Source organism: Sinocyclocheilus rhinocerous, unplaced genomic scaffold (genome assembly GCF_001515625.1).
Source record: "Sinocyclocheilus rhinocerous isolate Xijiao unplaced genomic scaffold, SAMN03320098_v1.1 scaffold1045, whole genome shotgun sequence".
NCBI classification, from domain to species: domain Eukaryota; kingdom Metazoa; phylum Chordata; class Actinopteri; order Cypriniformes; family Cyprinidae; genus Sinocyclocheilus; species Sinocyclocheilus rhinocerous.
In genome coordinates, this window is record NW_015645361.1 from 908,734 (window position 1) to 927,267 (window position 18,534).

General features: G+C 33.8%; 1 protein-coding gene across 1 annotated transcript in view; it reads left to right on the top strand.

Annotated features, from left to right (window-relative positions):
- The first annotated feature begins 937 nt into the window (after positions 1-937).
- atp8b1 (ATPase phospholipid transporting 8B1) overlaps positions 938-18,534 on the top strand; it is a 36,844-nt gene continuing 19,247 nt past the window's right edge. The window contains exons 1-4 of the mRNA XM_016509488.1: positions 938-1,041; positions 14,358-14,539; positions 14,613-14,710; positions 17,689-17,802. Coding sequence (XP_016364974.1) covers positions 14,371-14,539; positions 14,613-14,710; positions 17,689-17,802 — 381 coding nt within the window. The 5' untranslated portion in view covers positions 938-1,041; positions 14,358-14,370. The remainder of the gene's footprint in view (positions 1,042-14,357; positions 14,540-14,612; positions 14,711-17,688; positions 17,803-18,534) is intronic.

An 18,534-nucleotide genomic window follows, 5' to 3' on the forward strand; every position in this document is an offset into this window, starting at 1 on the left:
TAAGGCAAGATGAGACAATAAATCATAAAGGTTTCGGTGATTCAGAATCTCGGGTCGTTTTATTAGACGTTTTGCAGACATTTGTACACGAAAATGTTTAATCGTTTAGATCTGTTAACTACGAAGATTAGTATCTCACATACAGCTAAAAATCCCGAAAATAAATCTATAAAAAAAAAAATGAAAACGATTGTTATCCTGTAATCGCATCTGATTGGTTCAACCTCAGCAGCGTTGAGAAAAGTAACAGACGTCACGTGATAATCTGTTACGCTTCATCTGCGGTCTAAACAATAATTTATACCTTAATAATGACATCGAAAAACTTTAATAGCGATTGACTTGGAAAATACACAGTAATATTTGCAAACAAAATAATTATTATTTAGACCCATTGTAACTGACCAATTAGAGACAACTATTGTGCCATTCGCCCAGTAGAGGGCGATACTGCACCACTATTCAAAATGACACTCGCGAAATTATATTTAGATCAAAACTGCCTAATTTTACATTTACATTAATTTTACTGAGATTATTTAATTCAGTTGTTTTCTTACACTCAACCCAAAGTGAGAACAGGCATTTAAAATTGATTCGAAATTATTTTTAATATCTATTAATAATAAAAAATGACTTGCATATGCACAGAAATGATCTGTTATTTATGTGACACCCCCTCCATATCGATACCAGGACACAGAAATAAAAACAACAGCAAAAGCAGAAATTTTCCCTCATGTTTTGACTGTAAAATGAGTCACACCTTTCTTACCTGAGCGGTCACGTGATCGCTGAGGAATGAGCTGCAGTCTTGAAGGAAAGAGGGGGAAAAGACAGCCTCCATCCCAGTGTGTGTGTGTGTGTGTGTGTGTATAATGGTTTGTAGGAGTAAAGCTTCTCCTCGACCGACCAGTTTTTCCAGTCTGACTGAGAAGAGCACACAGAGAACAGCTCTTCCACACTGACACGGAGCGAACATGGAACAATAAAACACATAAAACCCCTTCAAGAGGATTCACACAAGACGATTTGAGATCGGTAAGCTATGCTTGACTGTTAAAATACGCTTTTAAGGGGTTTATGTTCTTGTAAACGGTGTTGTTGTAGGTGTGTCACACCTGAGTTCCTCTACCTGTGTGTGTTTTGATGGAGAAACTTCATGGTGATCCTCACCTGCGCGTTTGAGAAGATTTATTCCGGTTTTATCTTTAAAACATGCGTTTAAACTCTCATTAATGTTCTTTAATGATTCTTAGATTTCGTATAAAACGTTTGTCTTATGAAGAAACATTTATGGCTGTAGCTGTTGTTGCTGTGTGGTTCTTTCTTTGGAGGTTGATACTTCATTGTGTTCTTGAGTTTAGCATATGAAGCTTTTAAACAATTCTGAAACCTTTATTTTAGTTTATGAAACCCTCATGTTGCTCTTAGTGAAGTATCAGTTAATGTAGTATTTTTCTTATGAATGTGATAACAGATTATAAACAAAATTTCAGTTTTTGCTTAACATTTGTGCACTAAACATACAGTCGTATAATTTTATTTACTGTGCACTCTGCTTGTTCCATCTTGATTATGCACAAAATGACTTGTCAAGCATACTTTAAATATCCCTCATGAAAACAATACTTTTGTTTGAGGTTTCTGAGACCCCGGATGCTTGAATGCTTGAAATGATACCAAATTTATTTTATAATCAGAAAAAATGGTGCACATGAAACTGTTACAGTTTAAGCATCTTTTGGAGAGCAACATATGCACGTAATATTAACATCTACTGGTTATAATTAATCAGGGTTTTGTCTTGGAAATTTTCGAATTGTGATTTTCAGGCCTTGAAAATTCACTGAAATGAATAAAATTTGAATACCGTGCTTCCATAGTGAATATGTCTTCTACACTGTAAAAAAAAAAAAGTGTATATATATATTCAAGTATTCATTTTACAAGAAAATACTAGTCTTTCTACTTAATTTCATGTTTAATTTATTCAAGGTGTTTCTTGCCATTTCTTTGTAATTATTAATATTTTAGATGCAAAGTCGGCAACACCAAAGCTCCAAAAGTATCAAAAAATGTAACTGGTTTTAGAGGTAAATCCACCTTTGTTCCCTTTAAAAACAGAAATGCTTCTTTGGACACTTATTGTAGGCTTGTAGAAAGTGATGTTGTATCTATATTAAAATCTAAAAGACAATATAAACTTGCACATAATTTGACGGAGACACAATTGTCTGAATTGGAATCACTTAAAAAAGATTCGTCTATAGTTATTCAAAGTGCTGACAAAGGTGGAGCAGTGGTTATTTTAGATCGACAAAACTATGAATTTGAAATTCAGAGACAACTTTCTAATTCAGTTTTTTACAAAAAATTGAGTATGAATCCTTTGGCTCATTACAAAACATCTGTACACAATACTTTAAAACTGTTTGTGGATTCAGGTTTGTTGACAAAAAATGAATATGAATACATGTGTGTTGAGCATCCGATCACACCGGTACTATACACGCTGCCTAAAATTCACAAACCTTATAAGGATATCCCTTCTGGGAGACCCATAGTGGCAGCAATTGGGTCACTTACAGAAAAAATTTCGGCTTTCGTTGATTTTCATTTACAACCTTTAGTCACGTCTTTACCTTCTTATATTAGAGATACGATGGATTTTATCGAACTCATGAATAATGTGACATTACCTGATTATCCGGTCCTTCTAGTCACCATGGATGTTGAATCGCTTTACACCAATGTTCCATTTCAGGGAGGGTTAGAGGCAATAACATTTTTTCTTGATCAACGTCCTTGTCAGGTTCCAAGCACTGTATGTTTGAGTGACTTGGCAAAATTGGTGCTTTCACATAATTATTTTTTCTTTGGGTCAGATTACTATCTGCAGATCTCAGGAGTCAGCATGGGTTCCAAGATGGCCCCAAGTTTTGCATCTTTATTTTGCGGGTTGTTTGAACATCATTTTGTGTTAAATCCTGTGGCGAATGATTTCTTTTTAAAAAATACATTTTTTGATACTTTTGGAGCTTTGGTGTTGCCGACTTTGCATCTAAAATATTTCCACTTGTTTTTTGGTCGAGCACCCAGTTGAGATCGATGTGCGTGCTTTTGCCTGCTCTTCACTTTGTAATTATTAATGAAATTTAATAGCAGTTTTTTCAAGACCATTTTTCAGTGTAGTTATGCTCCTTTGTAATGAAATGTAATTTATTTAATAGAAATAGCTTTTTGTAAATGCAATCCCTCTAAAATAATTGATGAAAATGTCAGTCAATTTTCCAGGCATGGAAAATAAATAGAAGCTGAAATAAAATAAAATCTGAATACACTACATGTTTCCATAGTGAATATAATTTTTGTTTTCTACACTGTAAAAAATGATTTTTCGAAGTTGAAAATATTAGGGCATCCGCTTTAATACTATGGTGGTATTTCTGCTTCGAAATTTCATGTTGAATTTAATGTGCTACTTGCCATTTCTTTGTAAAATGAAAAGTCATTCCTAAAGTTTGTAAAACTCTGATGAGTAAATTCAGAGGAAGTTTCGGTTTTAATGTATAGTATGTTGGCCCATTGACAAGCAGTTCTGGTTACATCTGAGCCGATCATATGTAAACAGAAGCAGACTGTGAGTTATTCGTCCTGTCTGAATGAATGAATGAATGAATGGTGGGTGTAAACGTCACCGGTGGGTTTCTTCTCCCCTGTCAGAATGTCTGGACGTGTTTGGACTCGATTGCTGTTGTTCTTCTGAAATGCATATTGTTCTGCTGTATGTGGGTTAAATTGAACCGCCTCTGTTCTGAAAAGAGCCGTATTACTCACAGAACTGGTTTCCTCTGTGTCCAGAAGGACCGCAAACATTGTGAAATGGAGTGGGTGCAGTTTCTATTGCTTTCTCTTTGAACTACAATTTCGATCTGTACATTTGCTGCAGGTTAGTTTTGGAGGTGTAGCAGATAAACACAGCAGGTCATTTAACATGTCATTTACATTTACATTTATGCATTTGGCAGATGCTTTTATGCAAAGCCATTTACATTGGATTCAAGGTGTACATTTAATAATTTCATGCATTTGCTGGGAATCGAACCCGTGACTTTGGTGTTGCCAGCGCCGTGAGCTACTGTTTAAGCCACAGACATTTTCATTTTATACGTCAAAATGGTTAAAGGGGTCATATGATGCTGCTAAAAAGAACATTATTTTGTGTATTTGGTGTAATGAAATGTGTTTATGCGGTTTAAGGTTCAAAAAACACATTATTTTCCACATACTGTACATTATTGTTTCTCCTCTATGCCCCGCCTTTCTGAAACGCGTCGATTTTTACAAAGCTCATCGGTCTGAAAAGCAAGGTGTGCTGTGATTGGCCAGCTATCCAGTGCATTGTGATTGGCCGAATACCTCAAGCGTGTGACGGAAATGTTACGCCCCTCACCATATTGTGACCCAAGGAATAGCTAATGCTCGATGAAACACACACACACACACATATATATACATATATTCAGTGTATGTTTGTGAATTAAACTGCAGTATTGCATAAAACATTTACGAATAAAGCACTGTTTTCGTCCCATGTGTTCAAGAGAACGAAATCTTCATTTCCTGCGAAACTGCTGCAAATAAGTAATAAAATAATAAAAGGTTGTTGCAACCTAATAAGTCTCTTTTTTCATACCCAGAAATGTATTCATTAAATGTGCTTCTGTCACGTTGTTTTTTTTTTATTGCATTTTTTTCTTATTAAAAAAATCATTCATTGCAATTGAGCACATTTATATTATATGCACATTTAAAAGATTTTATGCACATCTTGGCCTTTCCATCCAGCATTGTTTATGCAATATACCATATTTTGCTTTAAAAATATGTAGATGGAAACATAGATGATGTTATTGGTAATTTAAAATATGTTATTTAAACATAATATTAACAAGGAGATAAGAGCTGTACAGCAAAATATACAAATACCGTATTGTCCCGAATATAAGACGATATTTATTTCTTGGAAATACATCTGAAAAAACGCGGTCGTCTTATATTCGGGGTCTAGACTTTGACATGTCAATAATACACCCACAACACTAGGTGGCGCCAAATTTGAAGACAAAATGTGTTTTACTGAGAGAAAACAAGATTTGGTTTTTAAAAAGCCTTTTTCCAAAAGGTACATCTGGAAAAAGGGGGGGTCGTCTTATATTCGGGCCAATACGGTATTTCAAGCAAAAAACTGTTTTATTTATTACAAATCAATTGCTGTGATAATTAATAGATGTAATGAACTGTATTTCCATTTATTTAAAAAATAGCCTTATTTAAAACTATACTTACGTGATTAAACACAGATTGAGCACACACTTTCATAAGATCATGTAACACACTGCATGGGTTTAAGAAGAGTGACTCAGAGATACTTTCCCAAGATGCCTTGTGCAAATCAGTTTTGCAATTCACTGGATTCAAATTCTCACCCATTTGCTTTACAAGTCAGGAAATTCAAATCCTGGAGTGGTGGCCTTCCAATTCTGGTGAGGGATTTGCTTGTGTTGTGTTGGAGGGAAAGAAGATTTTACTAGCACAACCTGAAGAGAAACATGAGTGAGACTCTCAAAAACACTTTAACCTGAACGCGTCGTCATGTGCATTAAAATAAACTGAATAGTCACTAAAATAATCAATCTAGAAGGAATTAGGTGAGAAATATTTCATCTGAGAACCAGGAACATTTTCTTAATTTACTCCACATTTAATCTGTCTGGAAGAATATTAAACCATTCTTATTTGCAATGTTTCATTCCTAAAGCTTAAAATTCACCATGAAAAAAAATAAAGTCTGAAGTCTCCAACACACACCACCAAAACCTCGTCACTTTACCACACGGACACACACTTTGCAGTGTGCTTCATGAATGCTTGCACCAACGCATCTAGCAAAACTTATTTTTTTAAAGTGCATCGTCCTGTCAGAACACCCATCATCACTTTCATGAAGATGCGTCTGGAAAGTCTTGAATCACTTTGAGCCCTTGGCACCTGTGCTACTTTCTTAGACAAATATTAAACGGAGTTTATACTGATGAGTGACTGTTAACGGGGAAACATGGAGCAGAACAAAGCTTAATTTGATTAAGATTAAGACCATTGAAGACTCTTACGGTCATTCTTTAAATAAACATGCACTGAAAAAATCGGACAAAAGTGTTCAATTTACAGCCAAAGAAGAGAAAAGAAGTATGAAAAGAAGCCTATCATCAGTTAATTTATAATTGCATCTATAAATTGCGTCATTTTGATGGCTGTTTTCACTTGTAGGAGGTAAAATTCAAGATCTGAGGTTTTGATGGCAACAGGTATAGGTCAGAACATAAAAAATGCATGAATTTCAGTCTTAATGTCTGTATTAATTGGTATTTGCTGACAAATCTGTAGATATGATGTTCATACAACAGTGTTTTTACACTCAGATGTCTTTAACTTCACTGCAACATTACAGTTTTGATGAATGAACAAGTGAGACTGAAGCTACTGACTCAAATCACTAAAAAACCCTGCATTTTTCATGCTGGTCCAGTTAACTTTCATGCACCAACTCTATCAGTATGATTGGCTGTTTCAACTAAACAGTGAGACTATTATCTATGCACTTGCCTTATTGAATACTGAATTTGTGTAAAACATTTATAAGACCATGTGACAGTTTACACAAGACTAGATTTGTGAACAACTTAGCCAAATTGAATGAAGCCAATTATTGTAATGTTGAAATTAAAAAAATATATATTCCAAAATGTTTGGTTTTATATATATGTATATATGTATGTGTGTGTGTGTGTATATGTGTATGCGTATATGTACATGTGTGTGTTTATATATTAGGGCTGGACGATATGGCAAAAAAATTCAATCTTGATTTTTTTCAGAATGTTTGACCGATTCTCGATTTTTAACTAGTCAACTTGAAAATGTTACTACGACATGATTCAAGTAACTTTTTCATGTGTGTGTTTATATATTAGGACTGGACGATATGGCAAAAAAATTAAATCTTGATTTTTTTCAGAATGTTTGACCGATTCTCGATTTTGAACTAGTCAACTTGAAAATGTTACTACGACATGATTCAAGTAACTTTTTCTTTATTAACCCTCTAGTTAAAAAATTTCTATTCCATGTGCACCACACATGAAGATGTCAACATGATGTAAATGTTAAACAAATCACTTGTTAAATATCTTTGCAAAAAAGATGCATGAAATACAATTACATCTTGTACAAACTTGTCTTATACATATTATATGTTCAGAAATAATACAAGGAAAATGCTTTAAAAAACATTTCAAAAGTCAAGGTAATTCAAATTCAAAATGACTGAAGGTATAGCACACCAGTAGACTATTAACTATAAATGTTCTGTAAAAACAATGAACGGCAGCTTTCAGCCTGATGTCACTATGATGCAAACATGAAATATCAGACATACAGTAGTAGTTCTTTACAGGTTTTCATTCGATTGCGCTGCTTTTCCATTGTTTTTTCTATGTAAACATGGAAGCGTTTGACTGTTGCGCTCGCGTCTCTTGCAGCGTCTCATGCATGAAACGGCATTCTAAAAACATGAGTTAAAATAAGTTAAACCCCCATCTTCCTGCATTTTTTCCTATTCCACTGCCCGCGTCGCATCTTTGTCAACACAAAAGCGCATTCTGTGTGAATGACACCTTATGGCACCTAGTGATATATTCTACTTATGGTCCTTCACAGAGCGGTTAATCACGTGCGCCGACATGTGGTTCGATCATTCTTTTCTCTTTACTGTTAGCATTGGCATATTGTCAAAGTGTCTAATTCTAACGTTTGGTAATATTTCTATTCAAAATCGTGATTCCTCGATTTATAAAAAATAAAATCATGGCAAAACATTAAATTCGAATTAATCCATAAAAATCAGAAAAATTGCCCAGCCCTAATATATGTACTGTATATGTATGTGTATATGTATATGTATATGTATATGTGTATATGTGTGTGTGCCCTAGCCTCTTCCCTAACCACCTTTATGCTGAACATCTTCTTTACATATTTATTAAATATCACTAAAACATCTCTTGCACACTGTTTTTATGCATATAATCGAGGAGAGATAAGGCTGGATGTGTCTCTGTCGCTCCTGACGGCAGTGAGATGTTCGCAGAAGCTGCTGCTTCTCTTCTCTCAGGTTGCACAACAGCAGGTGAATGTGATCTTAAAGGGAGCCCTGCGTTTTCTCCTTCCCTTTTTTTTCTCGAACCCTTGCCCCACGTGAAAGGGTTTCCATAGCGCGGCCCTGGGTGAGACTTTATACCCGTTTCCCAACACCAGCACCTGCGCGCTCGTATTCACGGTACTGCAGACCTACAGATGCTCTTTGTGGCCCTGGGCGGTTGTTTAGTCTGTTGAATGGGAATCTTTGTTCTCGTCATCATAGAATGGAGAGTATGCGATGACACGTGTGATTGTACGTCTGCCTAAGCTGTAGATCAGGATTGTTGGATAGTGTCATTCACGGAACAGGGAAGAGGTGTATTAAATAGGGCTTTGGTGATTGTTTTTTTCCATTTGAATACCCCCAACACACAAACCCATAGATACAACTAAAAGGTGGTTTGCTGTTCAGAAGCATGCGTTTAAAACCAAAGGTCTCTTATTAAAGCATTTCAGAGATACTTGACATCAAAATGTTGGCATTCTTTGAGAACTGGTTTGTTGAAAATTCAATGAACATTGAATTTCTCAACACTTAACTCATTAACACAAGCTGTTGCTCACAGACAAAGGCGATGTTTGAGCTGTGATGGTGTGAATGGTCCAGTGGACGGCTGAAGGGTTTGATTGTGTGTGAGTGAGTGGATCTCATTGAGATCTCGTTCTCACCTAACATGTTGTTCAGGTCGTGTCAGACTGAAGTATGCTGCACATTATTCATACTGTCAAACACGTCATCTATCTATCTATCTATCTATCTATCTATCTATCGTTCTATCTATCGTTCTATCTTCTATCTATCTATCTATCTATCTTCTATCTGTCTATCTGTCTATCGTTCTATCTGTCTGTCTGTCTGTCTGTCTGTCTGTCTGTCTATCTATCTATCTATCGTTCTATCTATCGTTCTATCTATCGTTCTATCTATCTGTCTGTCTATCTGTCTGTCTGTCGTTCTGTCTATCGTTCTATCGTTCTGACGTTCTATCGATCTATTGATCATTCTATCTATCGTTCTATCGATCTATCTATCGTTCTATCGATCGTTCTATCTATCGTTCTTTCATTCTATCTATCGTTCTATCTATCGTTCTATCTATCTGTCTGTCTATCTGTCTGTCTGTCGTTCTATCTATCGTTCTTTCGTTCTATCTATCGTTCTATATATCCTTCTATCTATCTATCTATCTATCTATCTATCTATCTATCTATCTGTCTATCGTTCTAACGTTCTATCGTTCTATCGATCATTCTATCGTTCTATCGATCATTCTATAGTTTTATCGATCGTTCTATCTATCGCTCTTTCATTCTATCGTTCTATCTATCTATCATTCTATATATCCTTCTATCGTTCTAATGTTCTATCTATCCTATCCTTCTATCATTCTATCCATCATTCTATTATTCTATCATTCTATCTATCGTTCTATCCAACCATCCATCCATCTATCTTTCTGTTGTTTAATCTATTGCTCTGTTGTTCGATCTATCATTCTATCATTTCTAGAGTTGGGAATCGAAAATCGATTCCAATTCCAGAATCGGATACTTAAGGTCAGGAATCAGATACTTGTTGTCAAATTAAAATTTAGATTCCGCCTATCGATTCCTATGTGCTTTTTTTTGCTTCATCTGTGAGGACCGGACCTAGCGATCTGCCAGGACCTTGCTCGCTAATCTAAGCGCTCCAAAGTTTGGCTACATTTGCGATCAAAAGCCAAAAAAGCTAAGTATAATATCTGTGATAGCTAAACATGTTGCAAGAGAGGTGTCACCACCAACATGACAACGCACTTTAATTTAATAGATCGTTAAAGATCGCGATCACGATTCAAACACCTACGTGATTCTATTCCTAAATTACAATGATTCGTCTGTTTCATTCCTCAACCTTTGACGTGTGCGATCAATGTTGTGATCGCGTGGTTCGTCCGTGCAGAGTACGATCACATCAGTGTGATTTGAACATTTAAATCTGCGTTCGTGCTGCCGCTGACCTAAAGAGAGCAGCTGTCTGTCATGAATGAAACAGCTTCACAGTCTTTTCAGCCACACAGTATCAGTATTATTTCTGTTTCAAACATTCAAATCACAGAAATAGTTTAGATATAAACTGTGTGTACGATGTGTATGGTAGCGATTAAAATAGAGTAAATCACCTTTTGAAAGTAATTTGACACTTCAAATGAAGATTATCGATTACATTGTTACGCCAGTAGGTGGCGAAAAGGGGCTGTTAAAATGTATTTGTCTTTGAATCATACAAGAGATTTGTTCAAGAACGCTGATTCATCCAGTAATGAAACAAGTACATCTTGAGTGAGTCATTTAATCATTAATTCATAAATTACATGCCTGTTGTAGCCTGTTGATTTTTGTTCATGGTATTCAGCTCCAATAAATGGTTTGCAAAAAAGAGACACTGGATAAATGTTTGATATCATTATTTAATCACATTGGAATCGAAACTGGGAATCGATAAGAATCGGAATCGGAATCAGAATTTATCAAATTCAAACAATACCCAACCCTAATCATTTCATCAATCCGTCATTTGATATATTGTTCCATCCATCCGTCCGTCCGTCCGTCCGTCCATCCATCCATCCCTATCTGTCGTTCTATCTGTTGTTCTACCATTTGTATAAATATTTATACATTTACACATTTTATTTTATTTATTTATTTTTTCAAAATTCACAAAAAAAATGTAAAAACGGAAGATTTTGTATTGTTCCAAGACCCTTTTAATATCCCTTTAGCAACTCAAGAGCCCTATACGGCCACAAATGGTTATTGAACCACTGAAGAGTCTTTCTTGTGAAGAATAAACCATGTATTCAGAGCGCAACACTAAACTGAAACCATCTTAACGTAAATGTGGCTCCTTAACAAAGCCTTGGTGAAATTCTCTGATGCATCTGGTTCTCTCAGGCCTCAGCTCTTCATTGCTAAACATGTCACCTCCTGCAGCATTACATCACATACGCAAAGAGAGCCGTGGATAAACATGGGTGTGTGTTTTGCATGCTGTGTTTCTTTCTCTTTCCGGGTGTGTGCTCTGTTACGCTCTTCAAACAGTTTTGCGGCAGCATCCTGGTGGATTGTTTGTTGTTTCAGCGCTGCGGGCCACGTTTAATAAAAGTCATGCTTGCTAGTTTGAATTCATCTCTGCTGTTTGATTAGTGCAACTTTATATTGGGCTTTAAGGATATTTATCTCATTCCCAAAACATGGCACCTCCTTCTGTTTTTCATATAATATTAAACCAAGAAAAGGCGTTGGGTTTTTGATGTTGGTTAATGTGTTAAGCAATACCTCATGTGATGAAAAGGAGGACATATTTAAATATTTACAGAGGGATTCTTCCCCGCTGAACTTTTCCAAATGAATCTCTTATCAAACAATGACCTTAGATGCCTGGTATCGGTGTAGATGCTTTAGAGATGCTTGAGCGCTCATTCGGATCATGAATACCTCAGGTTTCCATAAGACCAGAGGAGGATCATCCTGCGATTGTGGTTGCATTTACATCTGAGAAACTCATCCATCAATAAAGACAACATGAAATCAAAACTCACCTTCTGACTGTTTACTATTTACTTTCTTAAACCATGTTTCTGGTCTTATTGTGAATTATTCATCAGTGCATGTTATTCCAGTGAAACCTATGTTTAACCTAATCATATTTTTATCAAAAAGTAGTAACTTTTGCCACCTCTGAAACAACCAAATCAACCAAAAATTGTTTTTCCAGAATCATGAATGCTGTTGTTCCAAGTCCTTCTTTTGTTTTATATTGCTTGCTCAAACAGTAGAGAAAGGCATCATGGGTCATGAGTTTGATTCTGATAAAATATATGGTAAAGTATATAAAATGTTTAATATTTCTTGAATATATGGAGTGTATTTAACTTTGGATGCATAAATGTAAATGATTGCAGTAACAACAAAAAAAATGGTGTAGGATTTACTTTGGAACAGTTTTCACTCAGAAATTGCTAGTAGATTTCACAAATAATTACCAAGAAACGGCAAGTTACTAATTGAATGAAACATGAATAGAAAAACTGAAATAGTATTATTTATTTTTTTTGTAAAACATACTCCAATATTATAAATTTTATTTACTTTAAAACTTGGAAAAATCTTTTTTGTGACTTTTAGTAACACTATTTTTCCCCCCATGTAAATTATTAAAAACAACGTTCAAGTAGAAAAACTGAAATAGTATTTTTACTATTATTCTGTAATAGTAAAAAAAAAACTAAAACTAAAAATCTGTAAAAACTGAAAGAGTATGAAACATACTTCAATAATATTTATTTACTTGAAAACTTTTTTTTTTTTACAGTACAACATGATGCTATTTTTTCATGTTAATTATTAAATAAAAATTTAAAGTAGAAAAACTGAAATGGTATTTTTACATATTCCAATCATATTTGTTTTATTTACTTAGAAACTTGGAGAAATAATTTTTACAGTGATATTTTTTTTCATACAAATTATTAAATATTTTAGTAATTTAACTTTTTACTTATGTCATTATTATTATTTTTTTTTAATTCATTCTTTTACAACTTAAAAAAACTGGAAAAATGTCTCTATTCAAACACATTATAGAGCAATGATTTTTTAAAATGAAAATATTTATTAATGATGTTCCAACATTTAAAAAAGAGTGTTTTTAAAATGCACACACATACACATATATTTATTTTATGAAAATGAGTGTCATCATCTGATCCGTATCCTATCAGAACTAAACAAACTGAAGTGACACTGTATGTTTCACTGTCTGTAGTTGTATGTAGCTGTGGATTCTGCTGGTGTTGTGTGATGCTGGAGATTATGTGGCGATTCCGGTGAGGCCGGCTGAGTGTTCGTTTGACAGCAAGCTTTTTATACTGAAGCAGAAGAAAAGTGCTGAGAACATCAGAATATCTTTTCACTAGCGGCACTTTCTGTCTTGTACAGAGGCTCTGTGTCAAAGGTCGACTCGTTTTTTGTATTTGCTTTTTGCGTAATTCATTTCATACCTTTCATTGTCATCATGAACAATGGGCTTTCTGCAGGATTGAGAAATATAGATTAAAACACTGATCACATGCACTACGAATGCTGCTAAAGGAATCAGTTAATAATGATAATGATAATACCATCGTCATCATCATCATCATCATCAATTTATTTAATAATTAAATTAAAATAAATATTCAATTATTAAATTATTACTTATTAAAATGATTAAATTAAAACAAATATTTTGTATTAAATATCTAATAATTAACCAGGAATACACATTTCAAACAGTTTACTTGATGTTTGAAATGATTAATAAGTCAATTTTAAATGTAACTTCTAAATTGTATTTTAAAAGCATGCGATTGCTTATGGATAAGTGTTATTTTAGTATCATTTGATTGGAATTAGATTTTATTTTTATAGTTTCTTTCATTTTTGTCAAAGTTTTAGTAATTTTTGGTGTCATTTTTATTAGTTTTTTAAAAAGAAAAATGTCTATAATTTTTACTAATTTATATTTCTTTTTAATCATTTTAGTACTTTTAAGTAAAACTAATTGAAAACTAGACATTTTGACAGCTAGCTGAAATAAACTAAGATTGGGTTTTGTTCATTTGAGTTTTGTTTAATTATTTTAGTACTTTGAGTTAAACTTAATAAAAATTAGAAATGAAATAAAGTTAGTTTTTTATATATATATATTTTATTTAAACAAAAGTAACGGAAATGTTTTATTTTATGGTTTTAGTTTTGGTTAACTATAATAACCTTGTATGAACATCAAGTTTATATTGAACAACCAATGAACGTTTGTCTTAATTTTTCATGGATTTAAATAACATTGTACATCAATAATATAAAGATCCAGTACCACTGGTTACCAGTATTTTGTTAGTGTGTTGTGTTACAGTGTGTAGTGGAAAATGTGTGTGTGTGTGTTTTCTGCATGGTGTTAGCAAGCCAAATCATTGTTTTGACATGTTGCTGTGCGACACGCAAATCTGTCGATTATTGGCTCTCAGTGCTGTTTATGTGTAATAATTTTCTCTCTTTTCTCGGAGCAGAGGGTCTCTCAGGATGAGCGCTCGAGCACGGGCCGCTTCCCAGGGTTCCCTGGAGGAGCCGGACGATGAGGTGGTGCCCTACAGCGACGACGAGACGGACGAAGAGTTACAGTCAGAAGATGATCTGGATCGGAGTGAAGACCAGCTGCCAGAACCGGAAATCGGACCCGCACCTGCCGCCGGTGAGTTTGAGGACGGATCTGGTGTGAAAGTGTCCTGTCAGTGCTTGTGTTCTGATTGTGATTCTCCTCTCAGAGCCCGGTTGGAGCATCCGAGCAAATGACAGGGAATATTGCAATCAACCCCAGTTTAAGAAGAAGGTCTTTCTGTGCATCAAGAAAAGCAGATATTCTGTAAGTGAATCTGTTGTTATTTTTAGTGAAACCTGAATTGCCTGTTTGTGCACTGCCGGTTTGGAATAATTAAGATTTTTTTCATGTTTCTGAAAGACGCCTCTTCTGCTGCATTTATTTGATAATACAGTAAAAACAGTAATATTGTGAAGTATTATTGCAATTTAAAATAACATTGATAAAATAGCATCAACATTGATCATCATCAGAAATGTTTCTTGAGCAGCAAATCAGCATATTAGAATGATTTCTGAAGATCATGTGACTGAAGACTGGAGTAATGATGCTGAAAATACAGCTTTGATCACAGCAATAAATTACATTTTAACATATATTCATATAGAAAACACTTATTTGAAATTGTAATAATATTTCACAATTTGTACTGTATTTTTGATCAAATAAATGCAGCCTTGGTGAACAGGAGAGACTTCTTTCAAAAACAGTAACAAATCTTAACTATTCCAAACTTTTGACTGGTGTTGTATATGATAAAGAAGGTTGTTTATATTTTATTTTTAATTTTTTGTTTTGTTTTGTTTTGTTTTATGTTATGTTATGTTATGTTATGTTATGTTATGTTATGTTGTGTTATGTTATGTTATGTTATGTTATGTTATGTTATGTTATGTTATGTTATGTTATGTTATGTTATGTTATGTTATGTTGTGTTGTGTTGTGTTGTGTTGTGTTGTGTTGTGTTGTGTTGTGTTGTGTTGTGTTGTGTTGTGTTGTGTTGTGTTGTGTTGTGTGCTTTGTGCTTTGTGTTTTTTGTTTTGTTTTGTGGTGATGTGCTGTAGTGCTTAAAGTGAGCTTTAAACCAGAAGTCTGTCATTGTGCCTTTAAGACACTCAACTATAGAGATCGTCCTGGTAAATACTGCAAGTGTCCTCAGATAAACGCATCTGCTAATGATTTCCCACTGCTTACTAACACGAAACGGCTTGCATGCTGGATTTTTCCGCTGTTTACACCACAAACAGTGAGCGTTTGAAGTGGGCAGATGTTTTCATGTGAAACTAAAGAACCAGGAAAGTGAAACTATACTTTTACTATACCATAATCATTATTTGGATATATTTTTCCTCTCACTCACAGTCATTGTACGACTTGGTCAAACCAGTGTTCAAAGGAACATTCATTTTTAGTTCTTTGAGGAGGAACTCTGAAATGTTAATGTCAAACTGTATAGTATCTGTTTTTCTCTGTCAAATGTTTAATTTCTAGTCAGAGAAATCACGAATCACCTCTGAATTCACCTGAAAAACAGCAACAACGTCATAGTTCATAGTTCTACTCATAGTGACTTAACAAACGTTGCAAGTCAATCTTAGTATTACACCTCAGTCGGAGACATTTATATTGTTGGAAACGCCTTCGGGAAACGCCAGAAAATTAAGTAACACGTCATGCATTTTGTTTGCAGTTTGTCATTGTGCTCTTTTCTGTTCTGTTGTGTTAAATAACTCTAAAACCTCGGGGCTTGGCCTCTAATATGGTCTAAACTGAGTGTTTTATGGTCATTTTCTTACATAATTAACATGTTAAACACGCAACAGCTCCATTCAGAGTGGTGGAGTTTAAGATCTTTGGCATGACAATTATGTTAAAGACTGGAAAAACGAGTCCTTCATGTGTCAAATGTGTGTGTCGAGGTTTGCTGTGTATCATGTGTTCGGCGTGACTGGATTTGTCTTGAGGTTGAAATGTTACCCTACGAGAGCAGATATAGATGTGTTGTGATTTACATCTAGGGAAATCAGTTGGGTTTGGTAAATACATTTTGAATGAGAAAGAGAGTGAATGGAGCTAAAATAGAGAAACCAAAAAATAGGAACTAAAATAGGAAAACAGGCAAATGATAGCAGAGACGCATGAATCAGACTCATGAGTCTGTAACTAAGGTGTTGAACCTATGATTGCTGTTTCTGCAACCGGATAAAAACTTTTTAAACAACTTTTTATCTCACAATTCAGACTTTTTTTTTTTTATAATATTTTTGGTTTGTCTCGCAATTCTGACTTACTTTCTGGCAATTTTGAGAAAAAAAAAAAAAAAAAGAGTTAGAATTCCAAGATAAAAAGTTGCAATTACGTGTTTTATTTAAAAAAAAAATTTTATTCCGTGGTAAATAATTATTTTAAAAACATAGAATTGTGAGATGTAAACTCAGAATTCCAATAGAAAATATTTATTTATTGATATAAATAAATGTTATATTAAAGTAATTAATTCTATATTAAAAAAACTATTTTTTGTCTTAGAAAGCCGTCTGTCATGTATGTATGTTTATAGATTTTTTTTTATTTCTATAAATATTGCAAATATATTAAAATATAATAAAATGAATTACTTATACTTTTAGGAAAATAAACAGGGTCGATTTCACAGTCTCATTTTATGAATCATATGAACATATGATATAAACTTCAATCCATATGTTTTTATGTCAAATATCAGAATTCTGAGGCAAAAAAGTCAAAATTGTGAGATGTAAAATCTCTAGAATTCTAAGAAAAAATCTTAGAATTATGTGTGATAAACTCGTAATTGAAGTGAATTGTGAGATTGTCGCAATAATGTTAGAATTTTTATTTTTTTAATTTTTTTTCAATTCTGTGGTGGAAGCCTTCCCCAGATCTGAAGACAAGCTTTTCTTTTGATTTTAGGGTTTCAAATATATCTATCTGCTATTCCAGCCTCATATTTCAGAAACTTCATGAGAAAGTCTGCATCGTTTCACAACTAACAAGCTTTAAACTTACCGAAAAGCCTGGGTTTTATTGATATATCATTTCACATTCAGCAGGTAATGTTTTATATAAAGTGATTTTTACTACAGGGACCCTCATCTTGGGTTAAGTGTGTTAAGTGCAAGAGTTCACAATTCAATCCTTTTGGGATGAGAACCTGCAAAAATGAAGACTTAAAGCTTTATACCAGTTTGATAATATCTTGCATTTGTTTTAATTTTAAGGGCAATGCAATCAAGACCTACAAATATAACTTCTTCACCTTCCTGCCGCTGAACCTGTACGAGCAGTTTAAGAGAGCGGCTAACCTCTACTTCCTGTGTCTGCTGATCCTGCAGGTATGGAGCAACAAAACGCTGCCCTAGTGTACCTCACACTGTCACACAGTAATGGCCCACAGGCGGATCAGGATGGGCTATCAGGGCATGCATTACCATTGAGATACATTTTTTGATAGTGACCTAACTGTGCGTTACATTTACCACAAAAAGGTTGCTTCATAGACAGCATGAAATCAAGGCAAATTTGTGTTGCACTCATAAAATGTGTACAATAAGACATTTATTATTTATTTATTAAAAATGTATTATTTATTTTAATATTATAATTTATTTAATAAAACGTTTTTTTTTTTTTGTCTTAGAGACTCATCTGTTGCTCTTATGAAATACAACACATATATTGATATAAATATTGAAAATATATAAAAAAAATATTACAGAATGAATTATTAAATCTTTTTAAAGAAAAACAGGGTCTTTGGATTTCATGTTGTCGTCATTTTATGAATCATATGAACATAAGATATGAATTTCAATCCATCTGTTTTCATATGTTAGATTATTAAAAATAAATGAAATATAAAATATATTTTTATAAAACTAAATATATTAAAGTAAAATAATTAATTATATATTTCTACAATAATATATATGTGTGTGTAATATCTCAATAAAATATTTATTAAAATATTTTATTGATATAATTATTGAAGATAAATAGGGTTGATTTTGATTTCATGTTGTTTTATGAATCATACGAACATAGGAGATAAACTTCATGTCAGATCA